General features: G+C 44.7%; 1 protein-coding gene across 3 annotated transcripts in view; it reads left to right on the top strand.

The window, feature by feature from the left end:
* The window catches only part of Col22a1 (collagen type XXII alpha 1 chain), a 255,332-nt gene that overhangs the window by 167,558 nt on the left and 61,201 nt on the right, over window positions 1-26,573 (top strand). For all 3 annotated transcript variants that reach the window (XR_008220523.1, XM_052747950.1, XM_052747949.1), the window contains exons 41-46: window positions 8,842-8,877; window positions 10,502-10,555; window positions 12,080-12,124; window positions 15,389-15,436; window positions 20,373-20,486; window positions 24,813-24,866. Coding sequence is in view for 2 of the 3 variants with exons in the window: in XM_052747950.1 (XP_052603910.1) it covers window positions 8,842-8,877; window positions 10,502-10,555; window positions 12,080-12,124; window positions 15,389-15,436; window positions 20,373-20,486; window positions 24,813-24,866 (351 nt within the window). In the remaining variant the exon portion in view is untranslated. The remainder of the gene's footprint in view (window positions 1-8,841; window positions 8,878-10,501; window positions 10,556-12,079; window positions 12,125-15,388; window positions 15,437-20,372; window positions 20,487-24,812; window positions 24,867-26,573) is intronic.

The raw sequence follows: 26,573 nt of genomic DNA, 5'->3' as shown, positions 1-26,573 counted from the left end.
CTGGAAGTTAGCTATAGGATGCCTGGACCAGTCAAGATGCTTAATGTGCACATGCACTGAGGCATCCTTACAGCCCTCCAATGGCTTGATAGCTTAAGAGAGTGGCAGGAAGCCCAGAGCCAACTGATTTCAGGCAAGGAAGCATTTTGAATGCACCACACAAGTGTGCTTTGTGCATTCCTCTGGTTTCTATGGGATAATGTAAAAATCAAAGAGCTGGCAGCCAATGAAGTGTGAGAATTAGAATAGTGTCATCCAACATCCCCTGCCTCTGGCTGGCAGTTTGAACAGAAGCCTCAGGTCAGGTCTTCCTCCTTTGTTCTCATTTAATCCTTCCAACAGCCTACCAAACCATCTCTGCTTGCCCGTGAGGAAGCAGACATGAAGATGGGAAGCCACTCCCTTGAAGGCACATTGAGGACATGGGAAGCTGGCCTTGAACACTCAACACTCTGAAAGCAGATGCCAAAGTGGCTCTTCTAGCAGGAGGATAGAGGGGATGTGCCCATTTCACATGTCCAGTCTTCAGTTCTCCTTATGTCTTTTTATGTCCATTATTGTTCCTGGACTGGACTTATGTGGCCAGCTAAATGCCTCTCTGTTTATGTATCTTATCTGTCTGGTTTGGTCTATGTTGTTTAGCTGTAGAAAGAGAGAGTTGGGTTAGCTATTTTCTTTTAGATTAGATTACAGTTGACTATCGAGTCTTCTCTGATCACTGTAGGGGATAAGCGGGTGCTGGTCAGTAGTGAACCAAGGCCAACTTCACAGCCTTGCCCCTCCACCCCCGCCATGGTGGCATGCAGGAAAGGGACAGGGCTGGATTCTTTGAAGCCCTCACACAGCTCTGTAGGTCCTCTGGACAGCAAAGGGGTTTACAGAAGGTGTGATCATCTGCCTTCCTCCAGACTCCTGGGCTTCAGCACTGCTTTCTGTGTAGCCAGATTTCAAAAAGGAAGCCTTAGGGAAAAGTCAAGAACCTTCTTCTGTGGGGAAGGGATGATTTAAAAAAAGATGTTTCTGCCATAAATTCAGAAGTTCTTCCTTATAAATGGAACAAACATCTGTTGTCACCAATGCTTCCTAGGGCACAGTTAAGTAGACCAGGCTCTGGGCTTGTCTTCTCTGTTGTACTTTCAGTCTGTGAGGTGACCATGGTTACAGTCTCACACTAAAGATGAAAAAAATGATGCTTGAGATGCCTGGACCTGCCACTACTCATGAGAGGCATGGGATCCACTTGAAACAAGTTGCTCTTTCCTCCTGATGGAGGCACTGTCCTCAGCCTCTGCTGTTCTGCTGGTCTGGGGTACCTGCTTGCTTCATGACATGCTGGGACCTTAGCTCTCCAGGCTGGTTCTGGTTGTACACACTAAACAGCACTCTTGGTCCTGATGAGAAAGGCCTTGGCTGCTGCTCCTGTTGTCACCGCTTCTTCAATAGCCCCCACCCTTGCCACGGACCCACCTGGCACTCCTTGCTTCAACATTCAGCTGGATCTGTCTTCATTTTATCTCCCTCTGCTCCAGAGTGTCCGCTGGTCTTACTCCAGGCCTCTGGGTCTCTCTTCTGTTCCCTGTACTCTTCCCAGAATGCAAGGCTACAGCTGTCTTTCTGAACCCTAGACCCGAATCACTTCTTGCGTGTTTGGAGACATCCAGTTCTCTCCAGACTTCAGTTTCCTTTGATTTTCCCCTGGCTCTAGTTCTCTTCTGTGCAGAAAGTCTGACAAACTTACTTTGACTGGTGCCCTCTCTACATAAGGATACTCCAACCAATGAAGGGTGACGTGTATAATAAAGTCCCCTAAGACTATTTTGTTTAGTGATGCCATAGCCATCTTAGTTCCTCTAAGGACGCTTTAGGATGTATACACAATGACGAAATTGCCTAATAGTGCATTGTTGGAACATATCTCTGTCTTTAAGCTGCATACACACCACAGGCATACATGCACAAATACTAATATGCTTGGTAATGCATACACACATTGCTACACTGGTGCTTGTTGACAGGTGTGGCTAATGGAAACTGACAAGATCGAGTCCCAAGGGTCTAGCATGTGGTGCACACCTTCCCTTTATCTCTGCTGTTGCATTGCACTCTGTTCCATCTTCACAAAGTTGATTAGCTCTCTTCCTCTTGCCATAGACATATGAGGAAGTAAAGTGAGTTTTTATTCTCCAGAACTTTTGTTCCTGTGTGCCTTTGATGTGTCTTACATGCTGAAAGCAGACTCACAGAAACAGGAACAGTAAAGGTATGAAGCAAGCCACTCCTGTGACACCTGATCAGGACTTAATACGTCAGGGTTAAGAGATACTAAGACCCACTGAAATCGACCCCAGAAAAGCTGGGGACTCTACGCAGAGGAATACAGGTAAGGAAAGCTTAAGAGCAAGGAGCTTCACAGAGAAGAGATACAGGGTGTCTGTCCTTGCAGAGGAGATGCCATGCAAGAAGAGAGTGCCAGGCTTTGCACAGATGAGAACTAATTTCCTCCTCTTTGTCTGTCTGTCTCTCCTCTCCATTTCTCTCTCTCTTATAATGATACAGAATGCTAGATATACCAACAGTAGGCAGAATAGTATAATGATCCCCCACCCCCCACTGCCACTCCATGTAGCCATGTGGCTACTGTGCTAGCTAGTTTTTATGTCAACTTGACACAAATTAACGTTATTTTGGAAGAAGGAACCTCGTTTGAGAAATTGCCTTCTACTAGATCAGCCCATGGACAAGCCTGTGGTACATTTTCTTGATTGATGATTGATGTAGGAGGGCCCAGCTCACTGTGGGTGGTGCCACCCCAAGGCTGGTGGTCCTGGGTACTATAAGAAAGCAGGCTGAGCAAATTGTGAGGGGCAAGCCAGTAAGCAGCACTCCTTCATGGCCTCTGCATCAGCTCCTGCCTCTATGTTTCTGTCTTGAGTTCCTTTCATGATTTCCCTCATTGATGGACTGTTGCCTTGAATTGGAATTGTGAGCTGAAACACCCCTCCCCGTACTGCTTTTGGTTACGGTGGTTTTTTTTTTTTTTTTTTTTTTTTTTTTTAATCGCAGCAACATAAACCCTAAAACAGCCATCCACCAGGATCTCTCAGTTAGTGATCTCTATTTTCCTTTTATCATCCTCTTGATCCTCCTATTTTGAATCATGCCCAGGAATGCATACTTTTATCCCCTGCTTATTTTTAGACTGTATGGATGACAAATAAGAACTTTTAAAATGTTAGTGCAACTTCATCGTCACACATGGAAAGCACAGTGCCAAATATGCTGCCACCACCGCTCACCTCTTGATTGTCCGACCAGTGCCCTGGTCAGCTGCTTTCTGTCTCTGAATCAAGAGCCAAGTGAACAAACAGCAATGGCTCAATCTTCAAAAAGAGATCTCTGGCTAATTTGTAGGTCCTCCATTTTCATTTTGTTACGTGTTTATGGAGGAAATAGGGCTTATTCTTATTTTGGTCCATGGGGTTGTTTTCGGTTTGCTAATAGGATTCGCTAATATGATGGTTTAGCAGGAGCCACCACCCCTGTGGTTCTCATTAGTTAGTATCCAGGTCCAGAGACTTGATCAGACTCAGGTTTGATGCTTTTGGCAAGACTTCACAGATGGCCTGTTGCACATCAGGAGACACCGAGGATGTCTGGTGGGTTTCTTTCTCTGATGTTCACACCCTTTGATGTCCAAAGCCCCATCAATTAACACATCAAAGACTGAAAATTGGTGCTATGGCAGTTCTGTCAGTTGATTCATCTGTTTTTATTAGCTGGACTGTTTCTTTGTAGAGGAAAGCTCCCTCCTCTACAACTGGTCTACACAGCTTCTGTATCTAATGTGAATGGAAATGCTGGGTCTTCCTCATTGAATACTTTCACTAAATGTTTCTATAGAGAATACTCATTAGACTTGTTTGAATTTTTTAAAGAATGCTTGAAATCAAGGATTTAAATGTATTTTTGGTGCTCTGTTTTAGCTTATTTCCAAAAGAATATACTCTTACAGCAACTACCCACTTCCTCCAGGTAGGCTTCACCTCCCTCATGTTTCATATCTTGCTCAGACAGCATCATTATCTCAGGACCAACTGTTGAGAGATGTGCCTTCCTGGGACCATTTCACACTCAAACCATAGCAGAGTCCCCAGTCTTACAAAGAGATACTTAGACGTCAGAATTAGGAAGGAAATGACTAGGCAGCCCTCTCCCACGACACTTAAAACATTTTAATTGATTTTTTAAAAATTTAATGCATCTAGGTTGTTTCCAGGTTCTTGGTATTATGAATAATGCTGATATGAACATAGTTGAGCATGTGTTCTTGTGGTAAGATTGAGCATTCCTTGGGTATATGCCCAAGAGTAGTATAACTGGGTCTTGAGGAAGACTTATTACCAATTTTCTGAGAAATCGCCATACTGATTTCCAGAGTGGCTGTACAAGTTTGCATTCCCACCAACAGTGGAGGAGTGTTCCCCTTTCTCCACCTCCTCTCCAACATAAGCTGTCTTCAGTGTTTTTGATCTTAGCCATTCTGACAGGTGTAAGATGGTATCTCAGAGTTGTTTTGATTTGCATTTCCCTGATGACTAAGGATGTTGAACAATTCCTTAAATGCCTTTTAGCCATTTGAGATTCTTCTATTGAGAATTCTCTGTTAAGCTCTGTAGCCCATTTTTTAATTGGATTGTTCAGTATTTTGATGTCTAGCTTTTTGAGTTCTTTATATATTTTGGAGATCAACCCTCTGTCAGATGTGGGGTTGGTGAAGATCTTTTCCCATTCTGTAGGCTGTCGTTTGGTCTTATTGACTATGTCCTTTGCTCTACAAAAGCTTCTCAGTTTCAGGTGGTCCCATTTATTAATTGTCGCTCTCAGTGTCTGTGCTACTGGTGTTATATTTAGGAAGTGGTCTCCTGTGTCAATTCATTCCAGACTACTTCCTACTTTCTCTTCTATCAGGTTCAGAGTAACTGGATTTATGTTGAGGTCTTTGATCCACTTGGACTTGAGTTTTGTGCATGGTGACAGATATGGATCTATTTGCAATCTTCTGCATGTTGACATCCAGTTATGCCAGCACTATTTGTTGAAGATGCTTTCTTTTTTCCATGGTACAGTTTTGGCTTCTTTGTTGAAAATCATATGTTCTTAGGTGTGTGGATTAATGTCAGGGTCTTCAATTCGATTCCATTGGTCCACATGTTGGTTTTTATGCCAGTACCAGGCTGTTTTTATTACTATAGCTCTATAGTAAAGCTTGAGGTTGGGGATCATCATGCCTCCAGAGGTTGCTTTATTATACAGGATTCTTTTTAGCTATCCTAGGTTTTTTGTTTTTCCATATAAAGTTAAGTATTGTTCTTTCCAAGTCTGTGAAGAATTGTGTTGGGATTTTGATGGGGATTGCATTGAATCTGTATATTGCTTTTGGTAAGGTTGCTATTTTTACTGTGTTGATTCTACCTATCCATGAGTATGGGAGATATTTCCATTTTCTGATATCTTCTTCAATTTCTTTCTTTTGATGAGAGAGAGGAGAGATACTGCAGGCAAGGGATGGCGAGATCATGATGGGAGGACGTGCAGAGATGACTGACCACACTAGTGGAAGCCCGTGAACTGTGGACTGGTGGCTGTGGAGCCCCCATGGGACTGGACTAGGCCCTCTGAGTATGGAAGACGGTTGTTTGGCTCGAACTGTTTGGGAGGGAGCACCCAGGTAGGGAGATGGGAATCTGTCCCTGGTCTATGGGTAGGCTTCTGGAATCCGGTGCCTGTGGTGTGACACCTTGCACAGCCTTGGAGCAGTGGGAAGGGGCTTGGACCTGCCTAGGCTCAGTGTGCTCGGCTTTGCTGACTCCCCATGGGAGACCTTGATTAGGGGGATGTGGGGATGTGGGGTGGCTTGGGAAAGAGGGCTTGGGGGGCTGGGAGGAGGGAAGAGGGGGGTCTGTGGATAGCATGTGGAGTGAGTAGAAAATTTCTTAATAAAGAAAAAATGAAAAAAAGAAAAAATTAATACATCTATACAATGTATTTTGATCATATTCATCCTCTACTCCTCCCCCTTACTCCTACCAGATACATCTCTAAGCCGATCTCAAATCCATGTCCTCTTTTTAAACATAATCTTTTATAGCCTACTGATTCCAGTTGTGCTACCCATATACTCAGGTGTGGGACTCTCCATTGGAGTGTGGTTGATCTCCCATGAGCCACACCCTTGAAGAATACTGACTTTCCTTCTCTCAGAAGCCATTAACTGTCCATAGTTCTTCAGCTAGGAGGCTGGGAGCTCGTGGCCTTATACTCCCTCCATGTTGGAGTATTCACTGGGTTGATCTTATTCAGGCAGCCATGGCTGCTGTGAGTTCATGAGCACAGTGGTCCTGTCCTATCCAGAAGACACTGTTTTGCTTTGGTCTTCCCTGACCTCTGGCTCTTACTGTCTTTCTGTCCCTTCTTCTGTGATGGCCCATGAGTCTTGGGTAGAGGAACATGGCATAGGTGTCCCATTAGTAGCTGAGCATTCCACTTTATTCTTTGCACTTTTCTTAGTTGTGGGTTTCCATATTAGCTTTCATCCGCTGCACAAAAAAACCTTGAAAAGTATACAGAATAGCTGTGGGCATGCTTTTTATGGTATAGACATCAGGTGGCTTTTCAACTCTGTATTTTACTTTTAATAACACTAGGAAAAGTGACCATCTAGCTTTATATTACAATTAAAAAAAAAACAAAAAAAAAAAAAAAAAGAAAAACAAGCTCAGAAAGGTAAAAGAATTTTCTTAAAGTCAGACAGCTAATATTTGATAAAGCTAAGATTTGAAATGAACATCTTTGACTACAATGTTCATCCATCAAAGTAGCATAAAAAAGTAATTTGGAACCTGGCTTCATGAGCAAGTTAAATGTTTTAAAGTTGGAATTTAATTTGAAAACAAAGAGTGACACTAAAAACGAAATGGGCGACATTCCTCATGCCAGGGACAAGCTGCCCTCATTACAGTTCTTTCAATAATATATTACAGCCTCATTGGAAACTACCCGGGGTAAACAAAATTCAGAGTCACGATGCATTATGATAGAGGAATCAGTGGCCTCTGAGCCAATGCAGCAGGGGTGACTTCTGAGCCTGTTTGTTTGACTTCAGCCAAGTTACTTACTGCATTTCAACTTCAGGTTCTTTGTTTGTGCCAAAGGGATGATGAGGGTATCCAGTGTGCAGGCATTCTGCTGGAGCTAAAGTGAAGCTTGTGCCTCTCCCCCACCCCCGTGTGTGTGTGTGTGTGTGTGTGTGTGTGTGTGTGTGTGTGTGTGTATGTATGTATGTATGTATGTGGTGTGTGTGTGTGTATGTATGTATGTGTGTGGTGTGTGTGTGTGTGTGTGTGTGTGTGTGTGTGTGTGTGTGTGTGTGTATGTGTGTGGTGTGTGTGTGTGTGTAGCATCTGGTGCCTCTCCTGTCATGGAGAACAAAAATGGAAGGTCCCCTTCTTCATGCACCTCTGTATGCCTCTAGCTAACTTCCTTATGTGGATAAGAATTCAGTCATTACTGAGTGCTGTAAAAGTTTGAGAGATGGATAATAAGAACTTATCAATGGCTAAGTGATGCTGTTCACATCCCATCAGCTTTTATTATCTGGACTACCTCTGCATAGAGAATTGCTTGCTCACGGATGATCATATCCCAGTTTACAGTGCACGTAGAGAGTGGAAATGCTTGTGTCTATAGGGATCATTTGCTGATGCTTTACTCAATAGCAGAGTGTGGTGTTATGGTAGAGACCTTGTCATACAAAGCTTATGATACTTTCTCCAGAAAAAAGAAAAAAAAATGACATAAATGTTTGTGAGTTTTTGTTATGATCCACTAAATGTCCAAATTGTTGTTGTTGTTTTGTTTTTGTTTGTGTGTGTGCGTGTGTTTCAAACATCTTAATCTAAAGAGCCCTTGTCCTCATTTCCTGCCCCTACAAAGCTCCTAAAACTACATCCCCAACAGATCTACTGCCCTCAGGGCTCTGCTTCTCCTGTGTCTCTAGATATCTGCTTCCCTTATGCTCCACTATGCACTTGAAAGGACGCTCATCTGCCGTCTGGCCGCCCAGGGTCATAAACAATAGGGGATCTGGCTACTTCATCACAATGCAGGGACATATGCCTTTGTGGGAAAGCCCTTCTCCCTCCTGGGAGTACTTACCATGTTCTCCTGGGAGTTGCTACATACAGCAAGATGCAGGACATAATTGAGCAGAGGACAGAGACATAACTAACTCCACTGTGTAAGGCCTTCCCAAATGTGACAGGGTGAGTCTAGACATAAAGGCCTGTCAGCTTTCCGTATGGAAACATCAATCTGGTAGCTGAGGCTCAGGGCGCAGGCTGATCTGGTCCTGGGAAACTGAGAGCTGCTCATTGATAAATTAAAATCTAGCCTAAGCAGGAAGAACCTGTGCCTCTCCAAGCGTGTGAAATATGGGAAACCCTGGGCACACTAGAGGTATAAGGAAGTGGTGGACCAGGACTGAGGAAGCATGTGGGAATAACAGTGGGTGGTACTTGTTTAAGGAAGGATAGAGGAAACCTGGCCTAGCAATAAACTTTACAGAACAGAGCTTGGTGGTACATGTCTCTAGTCCCAGAACTTGGGAAGTGGAGGCAAAAGGATCAGAAGTTAACGGTTATCCTTGACTACATAGTGTTGAGGACAGCCTGGGCTACCTGAGGCCCTCGTTTTTTTTGTTTTTGTTTTAAGATATCGTAGCATGTTTAAATGTTGAAATGAGCATTCCTATTTTGTTTGCTAATCTGTTTGTTCTTTTCTTAGGGCCCTTCAGGACGACCAGGAGACAAAGGACCCCCGGTATAGTATGCTTTAGGTGGAGGATTGTCAACCCAATTCTAAATTAGAGGCAATCAAAAATTACTAGAAATTCTTTGCACTAGATAGACTCTCCAAAATATGCGCATGGGCTTATAGGACATATGGGGAGGAAGGGAGAGGTGGGTTCATTTAATCCAGCACAACTGTTTTGTAGTTGGGCACATTGAGACTGGCTTCACTGCTTAGCATCTCCACTACAGAAGTGGAGCTTCAGGTTAGGGAATTTAATCAAATGGCTAGAAGAACTGTTTTTGAATTCTGGCTTAACAGCCACAGAGCCAAGAACACATGAGATAATTTCTCTTGATTTGTAGTATGGAGGCAGCAATACCTATGAGCCATTGTGGAAATTTGTTGGGCCCATTTTTATGCTTATGCAACCCAAGAGCTCCCAGGGTGCATTTTCTCAGGAACAGCCACCATTGTTGGTGGCCATTTTCAAGCATTCACTAAATGTTTGTTGCTGTGTCTTCCGATTTTAAGTCACCTCATGAGCAGAAGAGCTACATGTCAACAGCTGGGCTGATGCACAGCATTTGGCTCTGTGCACATATTTTAAAGTAATGTTCATTCATGATTTCTGATTAAGGAGGCCAGGGAGTCTTGCACCCGTTTTGCTGAATGAGGGAACAGAGGCTCAGAACAATTGAGGTTCATGACCATGAGATTTCAAAGTAAATTATGCTAAGTAAAGCTGAGGAACGTGGGATTCTGGATCAAGGGGAGGTTTGAGGAGAGGTCTGTGGACTCCAGAGGAGGTAGGTCAACTCCTGCAGAGCAGGTGGCGTGAGTTCAGCCAATGCCCTGAGAAGGGCTGATTTCCACCCGTAAATGTAAAGAAATGAGATCCATTGCCTGTGCCACTCTCCGATGTCGCCCAGAAAATGTTAACATAATGAGAGTGATCTTATAGAAAGCGATCAGGGTCATGCAGGAGCCAAGCCTTTTGTTGGGCCTTGTGCAAGGAAACTTCTGTGACCAACTAGAAGCTCAAGGGGCTGGCTGTCATCAAGGTGCGTGGGAGGTGTGTTCTGGGTGGGTGTTCAGGCCCTGGTCCTCCACAGGAGCTGTGTCATCCACACCAGCAAAGGGGCCAATGCATGGGGCTCGTGTTAGGTTCCCAGAGAGCGTTTCCCTGAGCATTGTATCTGTGCACAGAGCACAGATGTCCACAGAGCAGGTTCTGCTCCATAGGGTATGAGGAAGGTACTTTTGACATATGCATTATTGTGGGATTTCTGTCCATGCTGCTGGGGTAACAGACCCTGATGGAAGCGCCTTAAGGAAGAGAGGACTGACTTTAGCTCTATTCAAGGTGCAGTCTGTTATAGCAGGGAAGTCAAAGCAGAAGGAGCAGACAGCAGCTTCTCACATCTCATCCACAGTCAGGGGACACTCATCACTTAGTGTAATTGTGATAATCCCCACAGGCATGTCCAGAGGCTCATCTCTAGGGTGATTTTAGATTCTGTTAGGTCAACAGTTCACACCAGTGATGGCTCCGCATAGCAGATCATTTGTATAGTCGTAGCCAACTATTGCCAGACAAAGATGAGCCCTGTCTTCCCACAGTTGGATCCTGTCTTTTCTTCTTTTTCTTCAGGGATCTCGAGGTTTACCTGGATTCCCCGGCCCCCAGGGACCAGCTGGCCAGGATGTAAGTAAAGAGAAAAGCCACCAGCTTAGAGAGTATGTAGAGTCACCGCTGTGAGCTCATCTACCATCTTTTGGCCTCCCTTGTCCACATGGCCAGCACCAAATCCTTGCTCAGTCAGGGATTTCTGTGAAGCCCCAGGGTGTTTATTTATGTATTTTTGATTTTCTGTCTATTGTGGCTTTTTGCACTATTCAGATTTTCTTTCTTAAGCATTTTTATCATGTTTTCAAAACCCTGTATACTCCTGGGTCTCCAATCACTGTCTCTTCTTTCTTGTTCATCTGTCTTGATGAAATAAGTGAGGTCTGATTCTTCCATGCACTTCTTCCTGGCCCTGTTCTGGCCCTCTCTCCTCAAGGGAATTACAGAGGCTCAGCTGAGGCCCCTTGAGACAAAACCCTTTTATGATGATGACAGCAGTACCCTTTTGTCTTCCTTTCTTGGCCTTCAATCAGATAGCTCTGAACTCCTGAGTCTCAGTAGCATGCCAGGCACCAGAGGCATTCAGTTCATACTCACTGGCAAAATGAATCAATGGCTGCAAGGAGGTTTTAGAGGCACAAGATGCATGGCTCCAATAAGCAGCAGTATTCACTGCGTATCTGCCTTCCCTTGCTTCTGCTTCCATAGTCCCCATTTAGTCCCCATTAGGCAGGGACCATACAGCCCTCTTCCCTTCCTTGGGTTCTGCTCCTGAAAAGAAAACCCCTCTTGTAGCCAGAAATTTTCTGTGTCCTGCCCAGCCCTGCATAGTCCAGACAAATCTCTCTCACCCACAGTCCTGCAGCCACTTACAAAATAATGATTTAGAGGCTTAATATTCATTGTAAATTATATGGCCTATGGCTCAGGCTTCTTACTAGCTAGCTTTTATAACTAAACTCAGCCCATTAATCTATTAATCTATATGTCGCCACATGTTCCGTGGCTTTACCTGTGTGCCATTACATGCTGATCCCTGGGTGGCGGGATGGTGTCTCTTCTCTTCTGCCCTTCTTCTTCCTGTCTATCCACTTGTATTTTCTGCCTGCCTCTAAGCTGCCTTGCTTACAGCCTTATTTATCAACCAATCATAGCAACACATGCATAGCATACAGAAAGACATCCCACAGCCCCCCTCTAGTTCTTGTTCCCCAACATTTACATTTAACTGCTCCCCTATCATTCTTGCATTCCTATAGCCAGTCATCAATGAAAACATTTTTCTTCTCAAAGCTACTCCTACCCCTCATATTTGGAATAAAAGATTAAGTCAGGTTTGTATGTGATTGTGTTTGCATGGGCACATTGTGCACAAGGTGGTTTTAGTTTGGGGTTCTGGAAGGGATTTTTAGGAAGGTTTACTTTGCCCTATACATTTACTACTGTCTCTTGGAAGCTCAGCCAGGGCACATCTTCAGAGTTGGGGGAATTCCTCCCCAGCCAAGTCACAGTTAGCAGAGACAGAGGTGGTTGGAGGGGCATGTAGAATAGAAAGGCTGACCTTATCACCACAGTCACGGCTTGCTTTCTTTTCTCTCTTAGGGTGCACCAGGAAATCCAGGAGAAAGAGGGCCTCCTGGAAAACCAGTATGTCACCTGCCGGGTCTGGATGAATGCTGACTGTCAGGCAGGGTGCCAGCAAGAAATAAAGCACAACTGAGGCAGTCCAAGAGGCTTTAACCAGGGGACACACTGGGCAGAGGGAAGTGATTCTGGGTGCAGTGCGGCCAGGGATAAGCCATGGTGGGGAGCCATGTCGTCGCTGTGCAGAGCTAGTTGCTGGCTAGAATGTGGGATAAGGGCTGTGGATTCAAAGCCACTGCCAGGAAGCCTGGCCCGAGGCAGGTGGACATCTTCTTACCTTCCAAGCCCCTGGCAATGCCTCCTTTTGGTTCAGTTCAGCCAGGGGCTAGCGAGCAGGCCAGCCCTGAGATGTAATGAAACAAGACCGAAGATAGAGTGTGGAACTAGGGTAGAAACTTGCCCATTTCCTGTCTTTTGCCTGGATTGCCTATTGGCACTGTTTAGACAGCCAGGAACAGTTATTTTGTTTCACATGGGAATGGGAGACTCTCTAAGAGCTTGAGGAGATGTTGACAGGTCCTTAGCTTGAGCCCAAGCAAATTAGAGGTCCAACATGTGTCTCTGAGATACAGTACCATCATCTTCTGGGACACCCCCTGAATTGGCAATGACAAAGAAGTCCCAAAGGTTTATAGCCAGGTGACCAGGTCATTTGTCGACCCTCCAGGGAAGGACTCATGGGCCTGAGCATGTCTGGGGGTGGGAGAGGCAGCTCCCGGAGGAGGCAGACCATTAGAAGATGCTAACCAGGGTCTAAGAGAAAGTGGCCATCAGACAAGTATCTCAGACCTCGAGACTCACCCCACAGTCTGCTGTTGGAATTAAGTTGCTCACCAGAATGAAGAAGCTTCATCTCATGTTGGGTCTGAAGGGTTGCTTGTCCTCTTTGCAAGCGTGACCTGGTTTCAGACAAGTGCCCAAGGTACAGAGAATGTCGTGGATCCATACAACCCTCCTTATCTTGTTAGAGCTGGTGGCCACAGCAGAGAGCAAAAGTGGGCTCTTGTTCTGTTTCTGGGGCCATGACACTTTTCACTGACGACATCCAGAGGGATGAGTATGAGTCACATTGGGAACTGTGGAAATGCCTCTTTCCCTCCATGGACGCAGCTAGATAGCGGCCACATAAGTTGTTTGCATGCTGTGTCATCCTCAAAGGCCAGGCCACAGTGAAGCAGGTAAAAGAGAGAGTCTCAGGCCAGAGGCGTTGAAAGTTTAGATCCCATCTGCCACATGCTAGTCCTTGACGCCACCCTGCAAAGATAAACTGGCAGAGTACAGCAGACAATGTAGGCAGTTGTGTCTCACAGAGGGTCACCATAGAACAGAGAGCTCCATCTTTATCCGACTGTCCAGATCCCGCATGGAAGTGTATAGTGAGAGGCCTACAGAGCTGTCTCACCTGCAGGCAAGGCCTAACCTCTGCACCTCCATGTCAGTCACTGGCAGTAGGACTTCTCCAGAAGTTCTAACCAATGTTCCCAGCAGCAGAGGCTGGCCAGGAGTAAGTAGAGTCTAGGTGGGTATAAAGTGTGTCTTCTCTGTCCTAACATATCCCACCATGTGTTACCTAAGGCCATTGGGCCTAACCTCTGGCACGTGATCAACTTCTGCAAGACATCCATGACACCCTGCTGTGCATCTTGTGTCCTGTGATGTAAGGTTACCGCTTCCATACAAAGCCAAAATGACTTTCTTCAAACTTCTTCTGAGGGTGACAGGAAAGTGATATGAGCGAGACCCCAGTGAAGTCATCAAGAAGCCTTGCTGCTGACTGTGTTCATCCCTTGCTCTCTGTCTCACTGTGAATAATGCCCAACATACTCAAAGGGCTCATGCCAGATATTAAAGGAGCTCAAATGATAGTATAATGACATCACAGACATTACAGTGCCAACTGTCTAAGAATGTCTCACTGTGAGCTATATGAGACTCCCTATTCCCCCCCTCAAAACTCATGACATTCTCAGGGAAACATATAAGACCTCAAATTAAAACTTTCCCCTTTTAAGTTAAAAGGTTAATAAATTGCTATCAGAAGGTCAGATTTTTCTCCAGAGTGTCTCACTCTGACAACTGGGGGCAAGGGAGTGTCTCACTCTGATGTGTCTTTAGCAAATGCATGCTAAATAGGTTCTGCTTGCCAGGCTAGTGACTCTACCCCCCTCTCTCCCAAATCTGAGAATTCTAGACCCAGTGTCTCTCAGAAACCTTACAGTTGCCCAGAGAGTTGATTGAATTGTTGAACTTCTCAGCACAGGAAACAACCTCAACCCCCTGTAGACACTGCAGTGGTTAATTCTGTGAAATAGTCAGATGGCTTGTCAGTTAGTTGCAGGATGAGACAAAGCCTCTGAGCTAGGGAAAAATGGAAATTTCTAGAAAAATTGTCTAGGCCTTCTGCTCTTCAAGAGTCACTGCTATCGATGATGGTGGCCCAAGTGTCCCATGATGTGGGATGGAGTTCATGCCTGTCTCTGGGGAGTTGATCCTGTGTGCCTCTTCCTTCTGCACAATCTTCAGCTTGCAGCAGTGAGTTCCAATCCCTAGTGTATACTTACGGGTCCTTCTTCCCTAGAAGGGTTGTCTCTTACCATGTACTCTATGTTCCTTGTGCCCAGTGCATTTTGAGCTCTCCTCCCATCCTGTGCCACAGGTTGGCTATCGTTATCACAGGGCATGTTCCAACTCAGTGGGTTTGTGAGTCTGGTGACTGCAGCATCTTGCACACATACCTTCAGACATGTCTCAGATTCCCTTTCCAGAGCCAGAGACTTTCATCCCAGAATAAAGGATGGTGTTTAAAATGCTCTTTCACCGATGAAAGCAGAAGACACTGGTTTACATTCATACTAGGCCATTAATGATTAGCAGCAACAGGTATTGGCCATCTGGAAGATTCGTGACAGGTGAATTGTAGGCAGTCCATCCCTTTGCTTTCCATCCTGTCTATGTGACCTATCATGCTTTGATGAGGGGAGGAAAGGAGAACAGAAGGGAACAACAGGAGGAGATTGGGGACAGGAAGACCTGAAGTCCTTCAGATATGTCCACAGCTAGGCAGCCTGAGTGGCCACTGCTTCGGCACAGTCTCCTTTGGTGATTCCCAGGCTTGGGACTCTGATAGACCTGTTTACATCCCATGACTCCTCAAATCTGTTCTGAGTTACAGCTTATGCTCTTGAAGACTGTTCACTCTCTGAAGATGCATGGAAGATACTGCATGTCTGGGTGTGTGTCTGCACTTATTTATTTTTGCCTTGACAGGGCCCTGCTTCACTGCTGTCTCCAGAGGACATAAATCTCTTAGTAAAGGTAAAAATGCATGTGTGTTGAAAATTGTGCTGGGGGGAGTGTAGACCTCAAAACCCTCTTCTCTTCCCCTCTGAACAAATATCCTGTAGTGTTAAGTACAGCCCCAGAAACATCTGTTATGAAACCGTTGTGTGACCAGTGTCTGCTAAATCCACACGATCCAATATGGCAGCAAGCAACCACATACATCAAAGATTTACTTATTTCTGTTTTATGTGTATGGGTATTTTGCTTGCATGTATTAATGTGTACTATGCACATGCAGTGCCCACAGAAGAGGATCCCCTGGAACTGGAGTTAGAGATGATTGTGAGCCACCATGTAGATGCTGGAAATCTGACTAGGTCCTCTAGAAGACTAATCAGTGCTCTTAACTGCTGAGGCATCACTCCAGCACCCACATGCATCTACCTGATAAAATTAAGGTCCATGGCCATACTAGGCCCTTTGCAAGTACCCAGGGCCCCCGTGGAGTTGGGAGCTACCTTATGGGACAGTACAGACATGGAGCAGAAAGTTCTGCACAGGGCAATGTTGAAATGCCTGATGAACATTGTTTATTCAATTTTAGATTCCACGAGGTAGGTATGATTCATGTTACTGCTTTGCATATATGAAACCAGACATACAGTTAGGTCAGTGGATAGAATAAATTGTCTCAGAAACAGAATCCAGTGTTCATAGTCAAAGACTGGACTTGGCTTGTATAAGAATGTCTTCTGTTTGGAAAATGGCAGGAGGCAGAGCCAAACAGTTGGTTTCTGGATCCTGCTGGTTCAAGAATAGAAGCACAGGCCCATGGAAGTAAGGACAGATGCTGGGCCCTGCAACCTTCACAGTCCTGACTTGATGGAATACTTACCTGATTTTTAGAATGATGTATTTTTCTTTCTTGCTTTTTTTTCTGAGAGGTACAAAGTGCTTATCATAGCTGGACCAGAATAAAGTGGGATCTGGCCAGAGTCACACCTGGAAGCTCAATTGTGGAGGTGCCCAGGTGCTTTGCTTCAGGGCCTTGAGTTTTGACTGGTGAAGAGTTGGGCAGGGCTATAGCAGCTTTGGATTCCTATTCAGAAAGAAACACTGTGGTCATGGTGGTGGAAGTGGAGACCCCTTGGCTGGCTCTGCTTCAAGCCTTTGTCACAGTGCTGTATTTCACATGACTGTAGGCCTCATCTTCTTGTATTCTAAAAGCGACTGGATGATAGCAGAAGGTCTCTGGTTAATGTATGAACCCAAATGGAAAAACAAAAAACAAAACAAAAATCCCCAAATAACCTTCTAAGCTTGAGGCTTTTAATCTTCTTATACATTGAGATGTATTAATGGAAAAATCAAACGTTATTAAAATATGAAGAGTAGACTAATCTTTATAGATTTTTATTGACAGTATTCTTTTTAACCATCAAGGAGATTACAAGAAATAGTTGTCCGTTGATTTGATCTCTTCTTTATTAAAGGCTTTTATTAGCTTAAATGATTCTTCATGGTTTTCAGGTTCTGTGAGGACCTGTGTTTGTATCATCTGCCACTTCTCAGGATTTAAACCTTAAGATATCCTGATGGGTATGCCAATGATACAGGAGAGGATGCAGCTGCAAGGGTCAAACCTCACACCTCAATGCCAGAGAGAGCACTGAGACAGACATTAATCCAGTGTTGATTCCTCAACTGCTCTGAAGGATACAGTTGTGCTCATCTGGGCATCTGAAAACTCAGAGAAACATGAGCACTTGTGGTCAGGGCAGCTGCACTGTGATGGAAAACTATAGACTCCAGCCTATTCTACTGGATTTGGCTCGAGCTGGGCCATCTGTAGCTTTAGATTTTGGAGTCTACTGCCACTATGATATGCTATAGGTTAATATCTGGCAATCTAGTCCAGGTAACTGGGGACTCAGAAGGTATCTTTCATTACAAAAATTACTGCTGCTCCTAAGCATTTTAGAACAGCCCATATCTCTCATCATTGGACACTGCCTAGGTAGAAGGTTCATCTAAGACCCGCCCTATGAGATGGACTTCTGTAGTGAGATCTGTGCCCTGGGAGGCCAACGTCAGGGTGTCTTCATGAAATGACTCCATTTATAAAATCTTACTTATCTACCTCCTCCCTTAAATTCTTGGGCAGTGCTCCATTACTGACTTCCTTTTATAGAATAGGAGATTGAGGCATGGATGAGTCTATAAATGGAGCAAGACATCAGATTTAGGCTGTAAAATAATAAAGCACATGAATATATAGTGACTAGACTATATTGTGCTTTCATTCTGTGCCTGATGAGATGTTGGACATTTTCCATCTTTCTTTTTTGATTTGTTTTTTAAAATATATTTGGATTCTTTTTTTCTCATTCTTTTCTCATACAATACATCCTGACCACAGCCTCCTCTTCCTCCACTCCTCTGAGTTCCCTCCCCTCCCCCAGATCCATTGCTCCTCCATTTCCCTTCAGAAAAGAGTGGGCTTCCCAGGGATATAAACTGAACATGGCATAACAAGATGCAATAAGACTAGGCACAAACCTTCATATCAAGTCTGTCCAAGGTAGCCCAGTAGGAGGAAAAGGGTCCTAAGAGAAACCAAAAGAGTCAGAGACATCTCCCACTCACACTGTTATGAATCCCACAAAAACCCCAAGCTAAACAATCATAGCCTGTATGCAGAGGACCTAGCACAGACCCATGCAGGCTCCATGATTGCTGCTTCAGTCTTGAGCCCTTATGAGCCCTGCTTAGTTGATTATGTGGGTGATGTTTTGATGTCCTTGACCCCTCTAGATTGTAGAATCTAGAGAAATGGGGGTTCCAGGGTGTCAACAGCCAAGGAGAGCATCAGTAGGACTATAGGTGGTGCTCCTCTCAGTTTGTGCTGACTGATATTCTAGGCTGGTCCAATAGGTTGAGTCTAGTCTTCATACTGGAACAGCTGGGACTATAGATAGCTCTGATCTTCAGGGAACAGTCTTGCATAGCCTACAACTAGGAAAGACGAGTTGAAAGCTTTTTTGGGAACAAAATGTGGTAAGCATTTTATATTTCCAAGTCCAGAAAAAGTCTTAGTGGCTTGAATTCTTGTTGTCATCAGGCTAGCTTCATTCTCATACATCCCTCCCACTTCCCTCCCTCCCTCCCTCCCTCCCTCTCTGCCTCCCTCCCTCCTTCCCTCCATTCACCCATACACTTATTCATTGAAGTATTATCCACCAGCCATCTATCCACCCACCTATCTATATCTTCCAGTCATCCACCTACCCTCATATCCATCTGCCAGCAGACACCTCTAGCCATTGTTGCATCTCATTTAAAAGTAATATAATAGACAGCCCAGTTCTTCTCTGCTCTTCTAATTTTAAAAGAAAGAATGAAACTAGGAAACATGTAGTTTGCTCCATTTTATCCCACTCATCCTTGCTTCATATACTCTAACAATTAGTCCTTCCAAATAGTCAGTTTCTCAAATAGCATACTGAAAGATGATGGAACAAGACATGAAGAAGTCCAGTGGTTGATTAGTTGGTTTGTTGTTAGGCAGTTGGCTGGGTCTTTTGTTTCATTTATTAAACTCAGCACCATGAAAGACCATTTGTTATGACCTGGTCCTGCAAGGATCAAGACTGTTCCACTCTCTACTTTGTGGGGAGAGAATGGAGTTACAGTTGGAGTACCCAGTAGACAAGTCCATGGGAGCATGGTGAGCTTTCCCTGTCCAGATGCCATCAGGGAAGCTTAGAGTAGAAGATGCATAAATATACTTGAAGATGACATAGGAAAGAAGCAAGAAAAAGGAGAGCTTGCTTTTTTAACAGAAAAACTACATTCTGAAATTAGAGATCAACCCAGGTGAATGTGGAATTCCTTTAGACTGTAGGTCACTGAGTATGAACCCACAGAGTGGCCACATGTTTTTATTCACCCTTCCATGCAGAGCCCTCAGTCGACCTTAGCTAGTGCATTTACTTTGCGTTGGTTAACACCTACCAACCTTCAGGTTCATGCAGGTAGTGGTCTCAAAGCTCAGTACAGCATCCAGCAGACCAGAGGCTTTGCAAGTATCTTTTATAAGAGTGCTTCCTCTAAACGAATAGTGGGCCAATAACAATGCCTGAATGTCCTGGGCATTGTCTACCTGGTCTCACAATTTTCTTAGTGTTTCTTCGTCCTATCTTATTTAGCTTTACTATAAGAGGAGAGAGGGGGGAGGATGGGAGAATGGATAGAAGAGCTTAGGAGGAGGTAATCCAAGAGAGGAGTTTTGGAGGTTGCTCGAGCGTAGTCTACTGACTTGGTACTTAGCATGCTGTGAACTTTTCAGATCTAGAGGTGACACAGACGGGTGTGAAAGCTTACATTTACTCCTGGAACAGCATTTGCCTGTCTTGAAGAACAAAGCTGAGCTCCTAGGAACATTTATTGAACGCCTGTCCTGGGAAAAGAACAGTGCTAAGCACGGTCAGAGCAAGGCTTTGTGTCACAGCCAGGACACACTGTGCTAGGTGCCTGCGGCCCCCTTTGTTCTCCTTCCTTAGGAAGGCACACCACAGAGAGTGTCCTTCCCAGCTTTGTTTGACTCTGTCCTCAGGGCAGAGCATTCTATTTCTAGTAACACTAAATGTTTGCCTTCAATGTGCACTCTTAATGTTTTTGTTCATGCCCACAGGCATTTTTATATGCATTTTGACATCATTTTCTCAGGCCATACTTCTAGCCAGGTGACTGGCTAGAACTCAAGAAAAAAATGGGATAACAATCCAGATGCATTTGTGCTGAAATAAATTTGGACACAAAAGTGCCTGGGCCATGACAATCCATCAATTTGTTTTTCCATCTCTGTTGGCATTTATAACCAAATATCACCCAGAGGGGGTAGGACCTGGGGCCACTTTGTCTTGTAAGTAGCTATATTACTTACTTAAGTTTCTTTTTCTTCTCTAAGGATGTGTGCAACGACTGCCCTCCTGGTCCCCCAGGCCTCCCAGGTCTTCCAGGTTTCAAAGGGGACAAAGGGCTCCCAGGAAAGCCAGGGAGAGAAGGGACAGAAGGCAAAAAGGTAAGGAGAAAGGGAGCCGAAGCTCCATTCCTGAAATGAAGAATTCCAGTAGATCCCAGCATGGCCCTCGTTTCTCTAGAAGGATTCAGGCTTGGGGACTGTTTAGACCACAGGGGAGTGCAAGGAAGGCAAACTGGATATCCTCAGGTCTTTGCCATTTTATGAAAATACTGCCTGTGGCATTCCAGTGTGTGGTGATATCTACACATCCATGCTCCTTTGATGGGTTTTCCCCACTGCCTCTTGTCAGTCCATCTGTCTGACGGTGAGCTATCTAGTATGTCTAGTTGTCAGAGTGGACCTTCACACCCATGTTTTCCTGTCACATAGACAAAGCCCAGGAGCTGAAGAAATGGTGCCTTCTTTAGAGCCAGCAGTCTGGGAACTCAGAGCAAACTCTGCCTTCCAGATTCTCCTTCTTGTTAGCATTTTTATAGAGAACCAGATCAGAGGCAATCAATCAATCCAAATTTAGTTGGGTCCTTCTGGGTTTAGTTTCTGAGATTTCCCTCTCTCTGTTATCATCTTTTATTGGCAGGGTGGAGACACACCAAGGCCACTGGGTTTTACATACATCCCAAGACATCTTATGACACCTAGAATTAAGGTTAACCTAGCATAAGCCAACCATAAGTAGTGTGTACGTAGAGATTCCTTCCTTCAGGATAAAGTCCAAATGTATTCTTTTAATATAGAGTGTAATCTGTTGTTCTTACCTATTTATTCATATATTCACTTCATCACTACCTATTTATTGGTTTTTTCGAGACAGGGTTTCTCTGTGTAGCTTTGCGCCTTTCCTGGATCTCACTTTGTAGACCAGGCTGGCCTCGAACTCACAAAGATCCGCCTGCCTCTGCCTCCCGAGTGCTGGGATTAAAGGCGTGTGCCACCACTGCCCGGCCACTACCTATTTTTGATACTCCATTAAATGTGTCCTAAGACCCAGTGGCACATACCTGTAACTTCAGTACTTGTGAGATTGAAGAGGAGGATCACAAGTTTGAAGCTATCCTAGACTGTATAGTAAGTTACAGGCCAGCCCAGACACATAGTGAGGCCGTCTACCATTCCCCTACTCCACAAAAAATGTGTATTCTGTATGTTGGTCAATATGTAGACACTGGAGAGATCCAAAATCAAAAGCTTGAGGCTAGTTTTCACGGAGTTCATGGGCTGGCTTGGGGTAGAGTGGTGCATAGGTAGTTTCTCCTAGAGCGGAAGGATAAAATTGAGAGTGAAATCCCACTCTAGCAGTGAAAACTACCCCCACAAATGCAGAAAAGAAGAAAAAAAGTTTTGATATTGAATAAGCATCCAGCAGGAATATGTGGCACACTGCAGGCAATATGTTAAGGAATGGCTAAGGCAAAGAGAATTCCCACTTCGTATAGCCAAGCACGCCACCCGCCCATTGTAGGCATTTTTTCAAGAAAAGCCACAGTAAGCCCTTTAAAAAGAGGGCTCAACAACACCATTTTTAAAAATATATATTCTTGCTGTATATTCACCTGGTAACTGTGACACTGGGTCAGCTGATTGGCTTTATTTGGAGTTGAGAGAGAAAATATTTTCCCTCTGTGTGATAGGAGGAAGCTATGAAACTTGGAGCATGGATTATGTTAGCATTCTACAGAAATCAGATGTTAGAAATACTTCCTTGCCAATTGAATTCCAGAGATGACCCTCGAGAGAAAGACACTCATGGGTTAAAAATCTGGCAAAAAAACCCCCAAAACATTTAGGTTTGAAAATCATTTGTGTATATTTCAATGTGAGAACTCACGATGACATTATCCAAAGTGCCTGCTCAGGAAATGAGTTTGTGGGGGTGGCGGCGGGGGGTGGGGTGGGAGAGAGGTTGTCTCTTTTCTTATTATAAAAAGGAAGAGTCAAGTTCCTAATTAATAATAAGTTCCATACTTATATGGGACAAATAGAAACACAGATCTGAAATACAGTCTTTATTTTCTCTCCTGTACCTTGAACACTGTCTGTTTCCCCTCCAGAGATCACACATGTAGGTACATTTAGCTTGTGCATGCATGACAGGAACCCAGACATCCCTCTAGAAACTCTGGAACTAGGGTCAGAAAGTGAATCCTAGAACCACCTTAAGTAAGAATACTTGCCCTTGATCCAGTTCCCCAAGTGATCAAGTCATCAAAGTAAACGTGTTTGTTTGTGACATTTCTCATGCAATGTCTTATAGGCTATGAGTGGGCATGTTGAATTCTTACGGATCTTTCTTCTGCTGGCTTATTTTTAATAACACAAGGAACTTTTTAATTTAGTCTGTAGGCCTGCAAGAAGAAAGAAGATAGGAGAAAGTGTTCTAAAGGGATGGGGGCAGGGAAAAGGAGACAGTGATAGCGTATATGTGACATGCAAGCAGGGTTGTTGCAAGAGACAGGGGACCAGTGATGTGAGGGCAGGGAAGGACAGCATATGAGTAAATAAGAATAAAGTATAACAACATAAAGATGTGAGCATACCACAACAAAGTCTGTAACTCTGCATACTAAACAATTAGTTTTAAAACCAAAATACATAAACAAATGAATAAAGGAAGAAACAAAGAAAGGGAGAGAAAGAAAGAAAAAGAGAAGGAAGGAAGGAAGGAAGGAAGGAAGAAGGAAGGAAGGAAGAGAAAGAAGAAAGAAAGAAAGACAGCCTCTTGTTTAAGTTGAGCATGTTATGGTTACTCTCAGGAGTCCTCACTTTGGGGTGCTGCCAGCAGGTGGCTCTCGGGGTGACTGCTCCAAATCAGTGAGGGAGCATTTTAGATAAATCCCTTCAGGACTCCCCGCAACAGACTCTTTCATCACAGTGCCAGCAAAGGGATATGCATCCTGAGGGTTGAAAACCACTAGCAACAGCAGTTGCAACTCAAGCCATTCTGAAGTTCAGACCCACTCTGCTCTGTTCCTCCTGGAGGAGCTGGTGGTTATCTGTGATCCCCATCCTGCCCTCTGGGAAGCCCCTCTTCAGAGTTGAACATCTGCTGTTCTAGGTTTTATAAGGCAAGAACAACCATCCCAAAGTGCCTGCTGTGTATAATCATGTATGTGTGTGTACATATGAAGCACATGGACATACACAGTGAGGCACTCCATGATCCCAACTTCATCACCCACCTTGAGTACACTGGATATTTGTCAGTTCATTACACTGTTGCTCAAAGCAATAGGAGTACGTGGCAAGGTTGTTTAGTTCTGTATCAGGTCTCCTGTGTGGTGGCTTTCAATCCCTGAACTATAATTTCTTTAAGTTCTATATGGCAAACAGGCAAGGTCTTTCCATGGCTTTCAGCTCAGTGCTAGTCTCCACACTGTCCTAGTCCATCCCTCTCTCCCCACATGAATGTGCCATAGGGCTATCTAGTGAGATCGGGACTAAGAAGCTGGTATTCCTAGAATGAGTGGTTTGGTAAGGAGCGAAGATGAAGGAGGCAGTACAAGGTGGAGCTCCCAGAAGTCTAGTCGATGAGAGAGAAGAGGGATTCTATGAGCAAAGGGCATCAAGATCATGATGGGGAAACCTACAGAGGCAACCAAACCAAACTAGTGGGAACTCATGACCTTTAGATCAACAGCTGGAGCCTCCATGGGACTGGACTAGGCCCTCTGCATAGGCAACACAGTTGTGTAGCTTGATCTGCTTAAGGGGCCCCTTGGCGGTAGGATCAGGATCCATCCCTGGTGCATGAGATGGCTTTTTTGAGCCCACTACCTATGGTGGGACACCTCGCACAGCCTTAAAGCAGGAGGAGGGGCTTGGACCTGCCTGTATTGAATGTGCCAGGATCTGCTGACTCCCCATGGGAGGCTTTACCTTCTTGTAGGAGAGAATGGACTGTGAGTGGGGGGGGGGGGGGGGCAGAGGCTGGAGGATCGGGAGGAGGGAAGAGCGGGATCTTTGATTGGTATGTAAAATGAATAAAAAAAATTCTTAATAATAATAAAAAAAACCCAAGGTGGGAGCTTGTCATATTTTTCATCCTGATTGCAGAAACAGTACACTATTAATTCCTACCCTATTCTGCTGGCCACAGAGACCAATTATGATTCATGTGAACATGGGAGGCAGGAGGTATCAGGGCACCTTGGTACCTGGATACCACATCATCACTAGCTAGATGTGTTAGTGGTGGTTAGGCCTGTGATTTCATGGCCACGTTTGATACCATTGCTTGCCTAGACCCTTTGTCCATGTGTCAGGAAGACTCTGCATTGTAAGGCTGATGCCTGGTGATGATTTCAATTTGAGCTCCTCTTTGGAATTACCATTTTCTTGGTTTTCTTTGTCCTTTTGTCTCTGTTACAGGGAGATACTGGGCCCCAAGGCCTCCCAGGGCCTCCAGGAGTAGCTGGACCACAGGTCAGTGAATCCCAATAAACATCCTGTATTTTCTTACTTCACTGCTTCATCTGAGTTTGAGGTAAGTAATGCCTGATAGCCTTAATATCTGGGGAGTCAGGTCTCAGGTTGTGTATCTGATGTTCTAGTGACCCGGGAAACTCAATGCAGCCCACTGACCCTCAGTTTCTCCCTTATACCTGGTATGTACACTATGACCATCAAGGTCTCTGGAATGTGTGGTACTTATTAATAATGAATTTGGTATCAGACACTTCAACTTCAGTGCGTAGAATAAGACAGCATTCAGAGGAGTGTTAGCCCTGAGTTGTAGGATGCATAAAATAATGGATGATCAATGATAAAGGTGATCAATGATAAAGCAGTGAGGAAAGTGCTTCATAAATGTGATTGGGCTCTGCTACCCCCATGGGAACATGAGACACCCATTTAAAGTCAGCTATGTGAAGCCACAAAGGTGGAGTTCTTCTACCACGGAGAAGGGAGGCATGCTCTCAACCAATGAGCACACAGGGAAACGCTCTTTGAGTGTCAGAACAGGTGTTCCTGGCCTGGAGCCACAGGGGCTGTCAGGGTCAGGACTCAGCTATAAGGAAGGAGAGAAAGCACAGAGCTGGGATAGGAAGGGCAGAGGCAGGCTCACGTCCCACCCTTGTCCCCCTTAGTGCTCGCTGGTGAGTACTCTCTGGTCTCCTGTGGCCTCAGTGCCAGTGGTTAGGGCGGAGTGGTTCTGTGTGTGTCTCTTCCTGTGTCCTGCCTAGGTGGAGTGCCACTCTTCAAATAGTGTGGGTAGGAGGGACTTGTGGTCAGGAGGGAAACATGGGTTTGGACTCTCAGCCTGGCATCTTAGAGTTTCTCCACTGTGCTGCCTGGCTGTTTTAGTAAACTGGGAAGTGTCATCTTGACAACCGAAGGTAAAATGCTGTCATCAGCACCTGGCAACTTGCAGACTCTCAGTTTATTGTTCTTTAAGTCCCTGGAGCCACAGCCTGTGGGGGCGCCAAAAAAGATAGAAAATCCAAGAGGTAGCCAGAAATCTCAGTAACCAAGGTAGAAGAAAATGTAATACCTTTGGGAAACTTGAAATGAATATAGTAGATTCAAAAGGAACAAAAAAAAAATCAAAATGTAAGCATAGGCAAGACCAACCCCCACTTCACTGACTGTCCTCACCCCCTTTCTGTTAGTTCCAGGTGGTCAGAACCCCTGCCTGGTTACAGTTTGAAATTCTGTTCATTTTGGTTTCTCTTAATTGATTTTAGAGTTTTAAAATATTGCTTGGGGTTGCACTTTAATCTTGGTTACTAAAAAAGAAAAAAATTTTTTTAATCAAAGTGCTTGGGCTGTTTAGATGGCCCAGTGGTTAAAGTGCTTGCTTCCAGGCCCAATGACCTGGGTTCAATCCCCAGAACCCATCTGGTAGAAGGAGAGACCCAGCTTATGAAAGTTGTCCTCTGACTAGCACACATTCCCTGTGGTGTGTGACTCCCCTCAAAATAAATGTAAAAACTATTCAAAGGTGAATGCTTAATCTAGACCCAGCCCTTTCACATAGTGTTGGCTTATTTTAGGTTTATCCAAGTTTATTTTGTCAGAATGAAGGAAGGGCACTACATGTGTGAAGTGCCTGGGGAGGCTAGAAGAGGTTGTTGGATCCTCTGGACCTAGTGTTACAGATGGTTGTAAGCTGCTACAAGCTGAACCCAG

Source organism: Peromyscus californicus, unplaced genomic scaffold (assembly GCF_007827085.1).
Source record: "Peromyscus californicus insignis strain IS unplaced genomic scaffold, ASM782708v3 Scaffold_20__1_contigs__length_68692818, whole genome shotgun sequence".
NCBI classification, from domain to species: Eukaryota; Metazoa; Chordata; class Mammalia; order Rodentia; family Cricetidae; genus Peromyscus; species Peromyscus californicus.
This window is presented reverse-complemented; position numbering and strand designations above follow the sequence as displayed.